General features: G+C 39.1%; 1 protein-coding gene across 4 annotated transcripts in view; it reads left to right on the top strand.

The window, feature by feature from the left end:
• YAP1 (Yes1 associated transcriptional regulator) overlaps positions 1–16,307 on the top strand; it is an 84,514-nt gene that overhangs the window by 50,860 nt on the left and 17,347 nt on the right. For 2 of the 4 annotated variants that reach the window (XM_072326734.1, XM_072326732.1), the window contains exons 4-5: positions 2,542–2,655; positions 14,978–15,159. In XM_072326734.1, the coding sequence (XP_072182835.1) occupies positions 2,542–2,655; positions 14,978–15,159 (296 nt within the window). Of the gene's footprint in view, positions 1–2,541; positions 2,656–14,977; positions 15,172–16,307 lie in introns of all 4 variants that reach the window. The other 2 variants (XM_072326733.1, XM_072326731.1) reach the window with 1 other exon arrangement.

Below are 16,307 nucleotides of genomic sequence, written 5' to 3'. Positions count from 1 at the left end.
GTTTGTCTTGACAATCTTTGGTGTCACAACTGCTCATAAAACGAAACAAATTACAGAAGATGGTACTAATCAGTTTTCAAGCTACCATTACAACATGTAGAGTTAACAGCAGAAAAATAGGAGCATTTTAGTGGGTAGGGGATAAAGCAGCATAGTGCCTAATGCCAAAAATCTCATAGGAAAAACATTCTATTTCTGCTGCTGTTGGTGGAACGTAGCAAGGAGGAAGCATAGCTGCTGTGGCAGCCAGGTGAGCAGGCAGACCTACAGCAGAAAGAGAACCTTGTCTGCATTGGTTTCTGGGAAGCTGCTACTCATCAGATCATTGAATCTAATAAGCAGTGTTCTTCCAGCAGGTAGGTGGACTGATCAGCTCCTGGCATCCTACTTCAAAGGCATTCTATTCTTATTTTCTGCAAAGGAAACATGCAGGACCAGACTACAGTTTACTCGGTGTTCAGCAGGACCCACACCCCAAGGGTAGTTGTGTTTTTCCTAGAGCCAGCTGTTTTTCTGGCTTTGCATTTCAAAAGGGATTTTCTTGCTGAGTTTCATCTCCTAGGGGTGTGTGGCTTTGAGGGACGCTGGGGAGAATGGTAGTGAGAAGGTCTGCCCACATGGCAAGGATGTTTGGCTTGGTGATCAGCAAAAAAGTTGGTTTTCCATCGGGTTCTGCACTCAGATCCTGAGTGGCCTGTCACTTTGTGCCTGTGTATTTTGTAAAATAGCATCCGGTGGGGCAGTTGGCTGCTTCTTGAGTACCAAGGTTCTGTTATACTGTGGATGTGTTAGGGTTTATGAATATTTTCCAGGGCTGTCACTCTTGCTGTTCTGCTTACTGGCCTCTGCTAAAAGCTGAGGTACCACTGTTACTCTATGCAGTGTTTAAAGCTTCTGAGCTTTTGGGGCAGGAAGGGGATATTCAATGGCTAGGGCACTGTTTTTCCTCACATGACAGCCTGTAGCTCTTAATGTGGAGTGCTAGAGAAAGGCAGAGCGTTCTGAGCCAAAATGGAAGAGTTAGAGATAGAAATGTATTATGCAGGGGATTTCTTGGGCCAAAGACTACAGTAAGAAATTCTTGTCCTTGTTATGCCTTGGGGTATTACTGGAATGCAATGATGATTTTGCTCTTTTAATTTATTTTGTTTTAAAACATTCCTTCAGGAACATCTTTTGAGATTAACCAAACAAATCTAGTCCCTGCCCCCCAAGGCTTTAAGCAATGAAAATCTTCAGCAGTAATTTGAGTGTACAGCAATGTGGCAAGCAAAGAGCTAATGTAATTTGAACATGGATGTAGTAGATATTCCAGGCATTTATTTTAAGTTTTGGATGTATGCACTTTGAATCTCGTGTGTGAAATTGTAAGACATAAATAAACACAAACATTATGTGGAGAAGAATGGTCTGTTGGTCTAAATCAGGCAGACAGATGGCTTTTGGTAGTGTGTTGTTACATCATGCTGAGGAAAAGTGAGAAGAGAGACTGAAATATGATGGTTTTCTGGAACAGATCTTGTTCTAATTTCTGTTACATTCTTAACATTCGTCGTGAATCTTTTTGCTGTGTCATCTTAAGACTGTATTTAAATTTTAAAAAGTTCAAGCAAGATTTTCCTGCATCTAATTTAGATATTTTCAAATAGTTTTCATTCTAAGCACAATACAGATGGAGGTGCATGGTCAGATAGAAGCAGGAATGAGTGGCTTCTGAACAGCACAGCAGCGAAAGATTGTTTTCTTCAAAGCTGCTTTTGTAATATAAGGGAAACACCTCAGAAATCTGTATTTAGACATGAGCGTTGGACTTCAGTACAGCACTGTGTATTTCCCTTTACCATTTCCTAAGTGTAGGTGTCCCTGAATGTGCCTTTCTGCTCATAGAGGGATAGCATTCCTAGTCCTGGCACTTTGTCTCTTGTCTGCTTCTGATGTGCTTACCTTTTCTTTTTTGTTGCTTTTTTGCCTCCTGTTCCTCAGGTTTGTGTTTTTGCTCGCTTAAGCCTTTAACGCTTTCAGCGCAACTTATGGTATGAAGTGCAATTAAGGTTCATCACTTTTATTTATGGATTTATTTTTAATTGTTTGTGACATGTCTGAGAAATAGCGCTTCAGAGTCTTGTTGTTGTTGTTGTCTTGCTGCTGCTGCTGGCCCTTAATCACTGGATAAACTTTCCCACAAGAGGTGGGATATCTCTGTGCTTATTCTTTTTTTTTTCTGGTGCTGGTTTCATTCTGGCAGGCTTGACTTATTGCTGGTTTTATACTGCAAAAGGAAGTGTCAGAAGCATACGAAAAGACACAAATGACAAAATAAAACTCCAAATCCCAAATCAAAATGATGATAGAAGTGCTTTTTTGTTCTTTGATTTTCCACCCACCACTTCTTTGTCCTTATCCTAGAAATGGTAGACATAAACCTGAAACTCTTTTGTTTCATTTACTGTTATATATGTAAAATGTTGCAATTTTTTGTAGATCAATTTCAGCTGGAGCAAACAAAGAGTCCACCATGAACTCCTTCCTTCTATATTGCAGGCCCACTCCCCGATGGATGGGAACAAGCTATGACCCAGGATGGAGAAATTTACTACATAAACCATAAGAACAAGACAACATCTTGGCTAGACCCAAGGCTTGACCCACGCTTTGGTAAAAGTTCATCTCACTTCAGAATTTTTGGTTCGCTTCAGTTCACATAGCTGTTATTTTGCAGTCATAGTTTGAAAACTCTTTGTAGTACAGTATATATAGTATAGTATCTTACATAGTACATATTCTAATTTGAAACATGGACCTTATTTAAATCTGTATTTTAAAAGGAGAGGAATTAGTATATATCCTGTAGGAATATGTCACCAAAGTTTTTAATGTTAGAGATTGGGATTTTGCCGTATGATCCATACAGTTCCTAAACTGGTGGCCTTCAGAAATGATTTATCTAAGCACGTTCCTATTAGTGGGTGAACACAGTTTCAGCCAATCTCATTCTTCCCTGAGACTTGCAAATATTTGCAACAGAAGAGATTTTTTTTTTAATTCCTAAATAAATAAATACTTTCCTTTGTGCTACCCTAACATTCCTTTATGCTACCCGAACAAGGACATTGATAAATAATAATTTATTCTATTTAAATACACTTGAAGCACATACCAGCTTATAATTCCAGCTTGTCACAGTGATGATCGTGATGATACTTTGTTTTAAACAATGCAGAGAGAAGTGTTCTGCTGAGTGGTTTCTACTTTAATCCTCTTTTTGTAAGGTAACAAATATTAATTAGACTACTGTTACTGAAAATAGAAATAGTAACTGAAATTAGGGACGGCATGGTTTGGATGTGAGTATTTAACGAAGCAGAACCGGTACCAACTTTCTGCAGTTTTTTTTCATCTATATGAAAAGCAGAGCTGCAAGCACTTCAATAAAATATTGGCACTGATGAATAGAAATACCAACAGCATATAAACTCTAAACTGGTTTCTTAGTCCAAGTAGCTGTTCTGGTGTATTTAAGGTGGTGTTACAACTTCAGTTTTTGTTTGAAGTCATGACCTCTGGTGTGTGAGCTTTATTAAATGCGTTAATTTCCCCTTAAATTGTTTCCCCAATAGCTTACTATTTTCATCTCTTTTGGATTTCAGTTATTTTTCCAGAGACATGGAAGAAATAGTAGGGTTAAAAAAAAAAAAAAAAAAAAGGAGAGGGGAAAAAAAAAAAAAAAGATCATTGTGGTTTTCAAGCTTTAGTTTTGGACTCAGTGCAACTAAATGAAAACAGTGTGCAGATCACTGAGTAGGTCAGGCTGAGGGGATACAAAGCCTTTGAAGCTTTACAGGGGTTGACCTAACAACAACTGTGGGCCCCTTTTGGGAGAGGCATTAACTCCATGAATGCCACATAAACACAGAGCTGCAGAACTCAACAGTCACTTTTTCTGGTTTTTAGGTTGTTTTGTTTTGTTTTCGTCTTTGTTTTTCTGAAATGGTTGTTAGCAATTTCAGCTTTTTTGTTTTGTAGGCTTGAGCACTCACGTTTGACATCCCTTTGCTCTTAGAGTAAACACGGGATTGTCACGCTTTGTTTATAAACTGCTTTCCAGTTTGTAGACAGGTTGAACCACTGTGCAACTTGAGCCAAAGGTGGGGCTTATATTGAAGGTTGTCAACTTTGGCAGGTGTCCATTTTGGCTTTAACTGCAGTCAGAGCTGCAGACCTGTTTGCGTGTTGCAAGAGGAGCGTGTGGGTAACTTGCAACTTCGCAATTACATAATATGTGAATAAGGCTGAAAAGGAAGCAGTCATTTTGAAAATCGGTGTTGCCTTTTGCATTCAGAATGGTCAGGTCAATTATATTTACTTAAGTAGACTTGCAAGATAAGCATTTTGCTTTTCTTTGCATTACGTTGCAGTTTCAAATGGTGAGCCGGATATACCAGCTGGAATTAAAAAGGAAGGAGGGGAAAAGACTTTAATTGACAAAAGTCATGAATGAGATGGATCTTGCTTCTCAGAACTGTGTTCCAGTCCTGCAATCTAAATATAAGGGTGAAAGCAACCTGTTTTGTGCGTACTGAAACTCCATCAAATGTGCCATGCAGTTAAACTGAAAGAAGTTAGAAATATCCAAAAGGCTGCAGAAGGGTTTCTTGCTGCATAGCTTCCCTTTTTGGGCCCACTGTGTATGTGTATCCCAGACAGGCTTGAGTACATGCCAAGGCTCTTTATTTTGTGGTCGGACTTTTAATCTGTTCCAGACCTTTTCAGTCAAAGAGCTCAAGTGTAACTGAAAGGGGCAGGAAAGAAAAAAAAAAAACAACAACCATGTGAGCTCTTCTGATCTAGAGTGACGGCAAATAGAGACAAGCTGGTAGCTGCTGTTGAGCTTGAAGGAGTTTTCCTTGAAATCTTAAGTCGTGCACATCGCATTGCGGTTTATGTTTTTGTCATTTGAGCCAACAAAATGGAAAATCTTATTCCTGATGTTTTCGCACTTTGTGACCTTCTGAAGCTACTCCAGTAAAGAAGAAAAATCAGTTTGACGGAGCTACCTTACTGAGCCTTGCGTTTATTTCCCTCACAGAGATCCTCAACTAATACATGCTGTGACCCCAAATAGAACATGAGTGACTCAGGAGTTTACCTTTCAGTGCTTAATGTAGGTTGGAAATCCTCATCCCTACACCACCATATTTTTCTATCAATGTGCTTTACTGTATGGGCTGCTTTATTTTGCTACTGTATGGGCTGTATTTTGCTACTGATGCTTCCTGAAGGAACCCTTGGTGACTTCGTCTTTGTAATCTGAAAGGTTCTGTTCATTATCTTACTTTCATTAATTGAAAATGAGGCAAAAAATTATTTTCATTTGATAGTGCTATTTTCACTCATCTGAAGAACCACTGAAAACAAAGCTGTTGAGTGATATGGGCAAACGTGTTCTTCTGTTGCAGTATTCAGAAGCAAAGAGTTTGAAGAGTCTTTGTCTTTTCTCCATCTGCGTTCTTAAGTCCAGGGAGACCATCCTTATTTCTCTGTATGTTCCTCATTAGAGGGCAACTTAATATTCATCCTTATTTTCTGTAGTAGGTGTGCATATACTTCTTTTAAAAGCAGTGCTGGCAATTTTCCATTAGTGTAGCTAAAAAAAGAGGGAGGAAGGAGGATCAAGTTTAAAGAAATTGTTTTAGGCAGGCACACCTACAGACTTAACTGGTAAAGAGAATTTGGATATTGCATTCATGTGTTTAAAGCAGAAATAAAAGGATATCACTGATATGATTCCTGAAGCAGTCTTTTAAGACTAATGGATCAGATAAGAGTTCTGGTCAGAATACCCTGCTGGGGAGTAGGCTGGTCTAAAATCTGACTGCTCCAAGTTGGAGATGAGGAGATCAAATCTGTCAGACCCAAGTCTTGGATCAAAGTGGGCTTGAAGTCTTCAGCTTCACCACTTACACTACTCTGAAGTCTCATGGCTCAGATATTGCTCTTCCGGGTGTACACATTTGGCATCAGAAAAACTTGCGGTAGGAGAACTGACAAACTCTCATATTTAGTCCTTTCCTAGATTTTAAAGGAGGGTCTTCTCATGCCAAGCACAGGCAATCATAAAAAGATTAATGGGATCAAAGGAAGGGGGATGGGCAAGGGCTTCCTCAGGCCTGTGTTGGCAGCATTCTTTGTATGAGTGGAGCATCTGGTACAAACATGCTGACCAACCTTTCTCAGTGTCTTTGTAGGCCTCTTAGGAAGGGGATTCATGTTACTACTTTTAAGGTTGTTTCTTTAAGAGAACTGGCAAGTCCAATCTTGTATACTGTGCAGCTTTGCCTTTTACCAGTTTCCGCTATTGGTCGTTGGTCATTCTTCATAGATCTTAATGTTTTTCTTAGGCCTTCCAGATAATGCTGATATGTTTTCTTGGTAGTTAAAGAATGTCTCAGTATGAAGCTAAGCATTCTAAGTTGCTGGAGCCTGTGAAGTAGATGAACATCTGCTTTTCCTATAAAATTAAATTTCCTAGAACCACTTGGAAGTTTGGAATCATTCAACTTTATTGCTACAGGTTTCCAAGAATTGGCTTTAGTATCAAATCCTGTTAAAGTGGTTTTAACTGTTACTTCAGCTTGCAGATGGTAGGACTGTTTTTCGAAGCACAAGTGAAAATAATTTGCCTTTGGAGGGTACCTAGTTTGAAAAATGAGACGGTGAACTTGAAATGGAAAAATACTGGAAACTGGCAATTGATTGGTCTGTCTCTTTTGGGCTGACACAAATCTTAATTTGAATGGTAGCACTCCATGAGGGTAGTTAGGCAAGCCTGTCTCCGGGAGTTAAGGTAAAACACAATATTCCTTCAGTTTTATTGTTCTATTCTGCTCTTCGGTTTTGGAGGTTTGTTGCTAGTGATTAAATTCTTGTTAGGTATTCCAGTCTCTTTGCTTTTGTTGTTTTTTTGTTTTTTGTTTTTTGTTTTTTGTTTTTTTTTTTATATGTCAGAGCTGCCAAATGGGTTATTATGTGACCTCACACTGAAATCCTTGCCTGAACATTTTTATCACTCCCAGCTAAGGATCATGATAATGATTTATGGAGGTCTGTATGAGTTTTGGTTGAGGGGGAAGGGATAGCAAGATGGTGTTTAACATCACTATGGAAAATGCCACAGGGGCTCTGTATTTAGTAGCTGATTAAACTACTCAAGTAGGAAAAAGAATAGTAGTGATGATTACGGTCAGGGCAGTATACAGTATACACATTGGTATTTTCTGCTTCTTTCTTTTGTGATGTAAGAACATTGTATCTTTAAAACAAAGAAGAGCTATAAGGAACTACTGACAGAAATTAAAAGGAAGTATTCCATAATGCTATTACCCCTTACTTGTCTAAACACATTGTTTAGTACCTGTTTCTTCTTATTGGTTTGTCTTGCCAAGGCTAAGAACTCCAGCTGCCATACTTCTAGTGGCCATTGGTCGGAAAGAAGCCCAGGCCTTTTGTCCAGTTACAGAGGCCTGTCAGATTTTGAGCTTGAGATCCACCTTTATTTTTGTACAAAAGTAGAACATGAACACAGTTGGTTTTGATCAGCAAATTCAATGACATATCCTCTTTACGTGCCCTGTCACTAACACAGAATGGATGTTACTCATCTGAAAGGGCCGTTATTAGATTCTTCCCTACTTCTGTTTTCCAGTAGAACCATTTAAGGACATAACTTAGTATGGGGAAAGACTTACTTGTTTTGGGAATGTGTACGTTCTGAACAATATCAGTTTTCACTGAATTAGTGTCTGCTGTCAAAGTAAGCTCATGTGAATCTGCAAAGACAGATGAAATTTCACTGGTAAGCACCCCTTTGTTTTGAAGACACTGCCCATCTACAGTGGTAGTGATCATCAGTGGTTGTTAGCTGTTTATCAGAAAATGAAATCTTGTTTTATTCAAACGCAGTGTGAATGTATTTAGATTTCTTCACTGAGTACAGTTCACTGAAGATATAATTGAATATGCTCACAAGTATTGTGTGAACTGTCTGATGTAGAACATCTCACATACTAATAAAATGGAAAACAAAAACCCTTTCATTGAGGATTTCTGAGGGCAATAAGTTTACATAAGTTTATACTTGCTTTTTTTGTCAGAATTATTCAAGCCGGTTTGAGAACAGAGATATGTTGGTAACGATATCTTTATATGAGTATAAATAAAGTGTGCCTCCACTGTTGTAACTAGAACAGCTAGGACAGTAAAATAAAACTCTACTCTTAACAAGGTCTTTTCTACTACTGTACTCTTTGAGCACTGCAGTTTGCATCTCCCCGTTAATGAACACACAGTGTTAGAAATGGAAGATGTATCATTTTGAACATATCACTCATTATCTGTGATCTAAGTGTATATATACACACAATAATTATATACTCTATATCTAATCATATATAATCTAAAATTCAAAGAAGTGTCAGCTTTCTTCTTTCCCTCTTTGAATTCAATCATGTTGAAACACGATTTCAATTTCTTTTTTAGAGAAAACAGTTTAATGGTGGAGATTTAGGGGGAAAAAAATGTGTAAATGGTTTTACACACTTTGCACAAGGTATGTGCACTTCTAACAGTGAACAGATGATTTGAAGGAAACCTGCATTTAAAAAATAGTCATAATTTTGCAAGAAGTTATAGGGAAGCTTGTCTTTTGTTTTACTTAACCCAGCAAGTATTAATTGGTAAGTGAGAAGTGAAACTGTTCACCGCTAATGCCTGCATGTATATTCCTTGCTGACTAAACTTTGGTCTAAAATGCAGACCATCTCTGATTAAATACGTCTTGCCACATTTTCAGTTGAAAGGGATGAGCTTTGATCAGCTGAGAGTCCTGTACTACATGCTGTCTTCAGGATTTCATGCATACAACTTAAATGGTATTAGCTGAGATCTCTTCATAATGTATCCTACTCCGTGTGTTCCAAGCAGTTTTCCTACAGTACTAATGATTCTGTCATTTTCATTTTGTATGTAGATTTAAAAATAAGCTCAAATATTAGGAAAATAATTTCCTCTTAAGAAATTTTAATTTATCTTTAACAAATGGAAAACATCACATATATATGTACTGAGCAGAAGTTTCTTATAGCTATTTATGTTACTGCTGAGTCTTGTTTAGATTTGCTCATAAGGCCAGAGGGTGGAATATTTCAGTTCTGAAACTGATAGGAGTTGAGCGAAAGTGTGTGATACATACTGCTGTTGGCTGCTGTGAGAAGAGAGCTCCATCCGTGAACAGCAGCATTTTACTCCATTTCGTTCCTGGTGTGTTCAGAGTCAACCTGGAGATCTTTGTGGTGCTAAATCAATCTAGCTGGTGCACCGCTGCATTGTAGGATACAAAAAAGACTTGGTTTTAAGATTTTTATCAAAAGGAAACAAAGAACTGTGATTTGTACTTTTTATCAGTGGCACTGTAGTGATAGGAGGAGAAACTGAAAAGTATTGATTTCATTTGAATACAAATAATAAACTGAATAATCAATCCACAACTTGGACGTGCTTCTGTAATAGATAACATTTTAATTGGCTTTTGTTTTATTTTAACTGATAGTCCAACTCTAGAGTATGTGAATAGCTCTTAGAGTCATGGAATCATAGAATGTTCCGCATTGGAAAGGACCCACAAGGATCATCATCCAGTCCAACTCCTGGCTCCATGCAGGACCACCCAAACTCCAAACCCCATGTCTGAGTGAGAGCATTGTCCAAACACTCCTTGAACTTATGCAGGACTGGGGCCGTGTCCACAGCCCTGTGCAGGCTGTTCCCTGCCCACCGCCCTCTGGTGCAGCCCCTTTCCCTCACTCCCAGCTGCCCCTCCCCTGACAGCTCCTCAGCGCTGCCCCTCCTATCCCTGCGAGGAGCTGCAGCCACCATCAGGCCTTCCCTCAGCCTGCTCTGCTCTGGGCTGAGCAAACCCGGGGTCTGTTGCTACTGCTCAGTAATAGAGCAATGCAGTGCAAGGACTGCAATCCAGAGACATGACTTGTCTGAAAGTGGTACAGGGCCTGCAGTACAGGAAGGACATGGAGCTCTTGGAGCGGGTCCAGAGGAGGGCCACTAAGATGATCAGAGGGCTGGAGCACCTCTCCTATGAGGAAAGGTTGAGGGAACTGGGCTTCTTTAGCTCAGAAAAGGGTTCTGGGGAGACCTCATTGTGGCCTTCCAGTGATTGAAGGGAGTGTATAAACAGGAGGAGGAATGGCTGTTTGCAAGGATGAATCATGATAGGACAAGGGGGAATGGTTTTAAACTGAGACAGAGGAGGTTTAGGTAAGATATCAGGAGGAAGTTTTTCACACAGAGGGTGGTGACACACTGGAACAGGTTGCCCAAGGAGGCTGTGGATGCCCCATCCCTGGAGTCCCAGGCTGGATGTGGCTCTGGGCAGCCTGGTCTGGTGGTTGGTGACCCTGCACATAGCAGGGGGTTGAAACTCAATGATTGTTGTGGTCCTTTTCAACCCAGGCCATTCTATGACTCTACAAAGTATCTCTGAAAAGAGGACAGCTTTCATTACTTCCACGAATCATTCTTATAAATTCTGAAGGTAGTTGTTGTTTTTTTTTTTTTTGTCACAGCTCTTTTCAGTTTGAATGGTGGATTTTTGCCTCTGTTGCAGAGGTACAAACTCATATCATCCTAAAACTTGGCCATAGCCAAAAGTGATGCACAAAAAACCTGTATAATTTCCAAGTGAATGTGAAAGGGAGAAGTGCTCTTCTCCAGTTTCTTCAGCAAAAATACTGATCATGACTTAAGGACAGTGAGTTTTATAGTTTGTCCACACAGTGAGTTTTTTATTGTTTGCTTAAATAAATGTGAATATCTTTACATTTAGTGATAAAATCTAGTTTTAGGTTTCAGGAGTGGAATGATAAATACAAATGGTAAGCCATCAAATATTCAGCTTTGTCTGTTAACCATAAGGGAGCTCTGCAGCAGCCTTTGCATGTATTTCTGCTTGGAGGAAAGGTACTGTGTTAATACAAACTGTCAGTGCCCTGGGACGTGATTTAAATTGGCATGGGATCTTGGGAGACAATTAGCCTTTTATATTGGAGTTGTTACCAGTGTGTTGGCCTTTTCTCTCTAGCACCAATGCCTGGTAATTATTTCTCTCTGTTGTTTTTTTACATTAAGGGTATAGACAGTGGCCTAAACTCCTTTCAGTAACTCTCAAGTATTATCTGCTGCACTACGGTACAAGCATTTGCCTGCTGAGTTTAGTTAGGATATTCTGTGTTAACATTTTAAAATGTCTAATTCCTAATCTGTTCCCAAAAGCATATTGTAGCTATTACGATTAACTGCGTTTGGCAGAATGTAGATCTTGAGCCATATTATAGGACTGTGAGATCTTTTTTACTGTCTTAAGTTGACACCCCCCCCCCCTTCTTTTTTTTTAAACTTGTCTGCCCCTCCTCCTCCTCTTCCCTCAAATCCCCCTCTTCTAGAAACAAAGACTTGTTTGTTCCTTGTCTGCCTGTGAGGTCTTTACAGCCTCCAGTGTGTGGGTGCAGAGCCCCTTATTTAAATGCTTTCCATATTCCTGGAAGGTAAGGAACAGGATGCATCAGAACATCTGATAAGTCTTAACTCTAGTAAAGAAACGAAGATCTCTGCCTTTGAATTCAAGGTATTTTAAAAGAGCCGTGTCTACCTGGATCGTCACAAACTCAAGAGGTGTGAAAATAATTGTGCTTCTATGAGATCCCACCGATAAGCGTATTCTCTAGTCTGAGTGCAAATGTGTAGAGTCACATCCTTAATAAGTAGTGGAGAACTGGGAATTATAGAAAAATGAAAACCTCTGTTTTTCCCTGTCGCTTGAAACGAGATGTTTTCCTGCTTTCCTTTAATTAAATATGGTGTTGGAAATGATAGAAAATCATATTCTTCTTCCTGTTTGTCTTGAAGATTGCATAATTGTGTGATCAGCCAAAATGGCTGATGTCTGTGTTTTTCCCCTCTGGTTCTTCACTTGAGTATGTTCTAAAGTCAGTGGAGTTCAGTTAGCTATGTCCTTTTTTTAAGTCACCAAACTTATAGTTTAATAGGCAAAATATTCCCCTTGCATGGAAAACATCTCCATGATCTGTTCTGAATTTGAAGGCCTTTACACTTGTTCTTCATACAGTAAGAAAATTAGAAAATACCTGAATGGGGGTTTAGAAACTTGATCTTTGGTTTTGTTTCAGGTTCTGTTAACAAATAATATAATTAAATGCTTCCAGGTATTTATTGGTGAATATTATGTATACACTGAAGTACGGGTATTTTGTCATGTTCCTGTTTGAGATTGCATTATTGTTAGAGAAGTGACATTAGGAGGCAATTCAGTGATCTGGTTTATTGGAATAATATGGAAAATGTCAGGCAAATGCGATTTTACAAACATGATTTCAACTTAAATTGCAAAGTCAGTAGATAGGAAAACTGGAGCAATGGAATAACCCAAGCAGCTGTCAGAAGGATATGGGTATATAAAATTTGGAAAACTTGGCATGAGAGGGAAATTACTCCTGAAGTTGTGTGTTAGTGGAAGAGACACCTGTGGAAGTATAGATGGTATGTTACATGTGGGAAAAGCAAATTTAATGTGCTGGAGGGATGTTAATAACATTATACCTGAATGCCTAGTTAAAGTTAGAAGCTGCTGAATGTGTGTGAGGTTACCTGTGATGCAGCTTGGCTGTGAACTGCATGAGGCAGGAACTCAGGGACCAGGATGATATGATTGGAGACTACATCATAAAAAGTGCTACTTGGTTAAAGCCAAATGAAAATTGATATTCTTCAGTTTCTGGGTACTTAATTCTTACAAGCTGAGTAGTTTGCTTTTGACTTAAGTTGCCTTTTTTTTTTTTCTGGTAATTTTGTGGGTGATTTTAATTTTATAACCTTTGTTCCCCTTTCAACTGTAATGGACCTTCCATCTTGTTTAATAACAGGATTTGAGTCCTGGAACTTCTGAAGTGTAGCACAGACTTCTGTTAGAGTTACAGAATTAGGTAACAGCAGGGGAAGACCCTTTACATTTGTCCCCTACAAGCCCCTATCATTGTCTGCTTTCAAGGTGTAAGAGGATAAGATACAAAAAGCAAAAGGCATGCTCCTGGCTCTAGACTGTGTAGGATTCTGAGTAAAAAGGGAAGAAGGATAAGTAAGATGCATTTCCTGGTCCAGTAGTGTTGTGTTCAGCCTGTCGAGAGCTGCTACTTGGACTTCCTGTCTTGCATCGTGTTCTTTAGCTCCAGCTTTGCCTTAAGTTGGTAAATGTAGGCAGCCTAAGTGCTGTCTGTTGTCCAGCAGAGGTTGTCTAATGGAGCTCCTGGAGCTTATGTGTGTTGCTCACATCCTTTGCAGGACTGCAGTTGGTGCTGTCAGAACTTTTGTTTAACAGTTTCTGGTGTCTCAGGCCACATGGACCTTCTGAGACCTGTTCAGCAGAGAAACAAGCTGTCCTTTCTCTACCTTGTGCTATCCTAGGGACCATAGCTCACACAGTAAAGCAGGTTGACTGATTCTGGTTGCTTCTTCCTGAAGTTCAGGTACTAAATGTCTGACAAACTGTTTCATTTTAAGCTCTATTCACTACATCTTTAACTACCCCTTATTCTTTTGTTTTTCACTAGCTCAGGATGAGACTTGCAGGTTGGAATTGAATCTCCAGCCTTTTTGTATTTACTCTTTCTTCTATTTGCACTTGGATACAGTTTCTGTTTCTGCTTCACCTGTTTACTTACCTTTACAGGAAGTTTTTATTTCATTTGTGATCATATATATAAAACTCTTTCCTGAGTAACTACATAAAATATTATTTCAAATCATTTGAAGCAATTCAACACTGCGTTGTCTTTTGAATTGACTGAGGAAAATGTTGACTCTGTGAGATGGTTTGACTAGAGTTGGCTCTCTAGCTATTGACTGTGTTTCTCTTCTTAATATGCCTCTCAATGGAAAGATGAGCTGTGGCAAGGGGAGGGGAGCAAGGCTGTGAAGCAACAGCCATTTTTGCTGTGAGACAGACATTTTTAGACTTTCCTGGTACAAAAGAAAGATGTTTATGTACCTTAAGTTGAACACTCAAAAGACAGTGAAGACTGGACGGCTTCTGAGAGAAAAGATGATGCAGATTCTCTGAGATAACTATTTTAAGAAAGAAACTTTTAAGTGTTCATGTTCCAGGGATCCTTTTTCTATGATGAAAACATTCATTCAAACTAAGACAATGTATGATTTGATTTTAACTTGTAGAGGGAACATCGTGTCTGTCAAGCAGATGCATCATTTTATAAAACAAAATAGGTTTAAATCTTGTAATATTTTTGTCTGTGTAATTTGTCTGCCATTCTTGCACCAACACTGATTTTGCACATCAAGATTCTCTAGAAGTCTAAATGAAGTCTGTAATACTCAAAACTGATTCCAAAAATGATGCGAATGGTTGTTGTGTGACCTGCACCCCATTGCAAAGAGTAGCAGCATGTAACCAAGGTAGCTGCTGGATCTGAGTGCGATCTCTTTTGTCATTCTGTGCATTTGATGATTCTAAGATTTCATGTGAACAAAAGTGTTTTTGTTTTATTTGTGTCTACATTGAAAATAATGAATTGGGAGGAAGAGCAAGCAGATTCAAATTGAATAATTTTCCCACCACTTTGATGTTTTGCACCAATATGCACATTCAGCTCTGTTTTCACGAGCTTTTAGAACAAGTATTACACTTAAACATGAGAATATTGCATTGATTTCACAGGAATAATACATGTGAGCATATGTTTCATGCTGAACGTCAGTGTGACTGCAAGTCTTGTATGGTCATGGCTTGAAGTTTCATACTGTGTCCTGTCTAAGGATACTACTTGCCTTGTATTTGTTTGAATTATGTTTTCAAACATTTATTGTTTTGGTTCCGTAGCCATGAATCAGCGAATCAGCCAAAGTGCTCCAGTGAAACAGCCACCCCCTCTGGCTCCTCAGAGTCCCCAAGGTGGGGTCATGGGTGGAAGTAGCTCCAATCAGCAGCAACAGATGAGACTTCAGCAGCTACAGATGGAGAAGGAAAGGCTGAGACTGAAGCATCAAGAACTGCTTCGGCAGGTGAGGCCACAGGTTAGAGACCTACTATTTCTCTTGTATGTTATATTTTGTTTTGTTTTAGCTAAGTTGTTTCACTGAGTCTTAAAAGCTTTGAGATTTAAAAAGGTTTGAAGTCATTCTATTAGCGGTATCAGACTGATAGTGAAAGCATCTGACTTACCCCACTGAAGGATTTTGCCTTCCTCCCTCATTCCCCCCTCTCTAACAAAACTTTCTGAGATCAAGTTTCTTTGCTGCCAGGATGGCCTCATGGACTGTTGATCTGACTGAAGAATCCTCTTGAGAATATGTCTCATAGTCATTGAGTTCTGAGTCATGCAAAAAGAAGCTGGTTCCCACAGTTGTGTTAGTTCTCCCTTTTAAGTAGACGAAGGTATTTCACTTTCTGAAGAACGTGTCACTGTTGGATTCCACTGTTAAGTTTTTGTAAGAAACATTGAAGAGACACCTTGTTGCTAAAAATCTCATCTGTGTAACTGCGGAGAAGAGCGTGGAATAACTCAATCACTCATGCTGCATTTTGAACCAGTTTTTCTTATAATGAGGAATTCCAGACTTCATAATTAGGCTGCACTGTTTCCTCTAGTGTTTTTGACTATATTAAGTATTGTCAGAATGAATGTCAAAGTGTAGCACTGAAGATTGGCATCTCTGGATTTTGAGTTTGGGCTTGGCTTCCTTTTCACTTAAAACTTCTGCTTCCATTTTTCCATCTGTATGTTTTAAAAAAGGTTACTGCCATTCTGCAAGATACTTAGGATGTTCTTTGGTTTTGTTTCCTTTTTTGACATAGAAGAAAGCACTAATCTTTTCTTTGAGGAAAAGCTCTTAAAATCTTACCCTGTTCCCTTTTCACTTTGGGTGATGGGTCTTATATCAGGTGAGAATGATGTCTTGACCTCAAAGACAGCTTTTCACTTTCTTATTTACCTGCAGCATTCTATCCTGGAATCTGGCTTCCATTATCTCGTATAGTCAAGGCTTGTATTATAGGATTCTTCAACATCTCTTGGTATAAGATGGGTCATCTTTAAAGCTGTTAGTTTTTGTAGTACTCTAGGTAAGAGTACATTGCAAAGATGGTGTCAGGACTTTCTCTGCTTAAGCACCTGGGCCTCTGCTGTTCCTGCTTTGCTATTAATCCACCA

The sequence above is a fragment of the Excalfactoria chinensis genome, chromosome 1 (genome assembly GCF_039878825.1).
Source record: "Excalfactoria chinensis isolate bCotChi1 chromosome 1, bCotChi1.hap2, whole genome shotgun sequence".
Taxonomy (NCBI): Eukaryota; Metazoa; Chordata; class Aves; order Galliformes; family Phasianidae; genus Excalfactoria; species Excalfactoria chinensis.
This window is presented reverse-complemented; position numbering and strand designations above follow the sequence as displayed.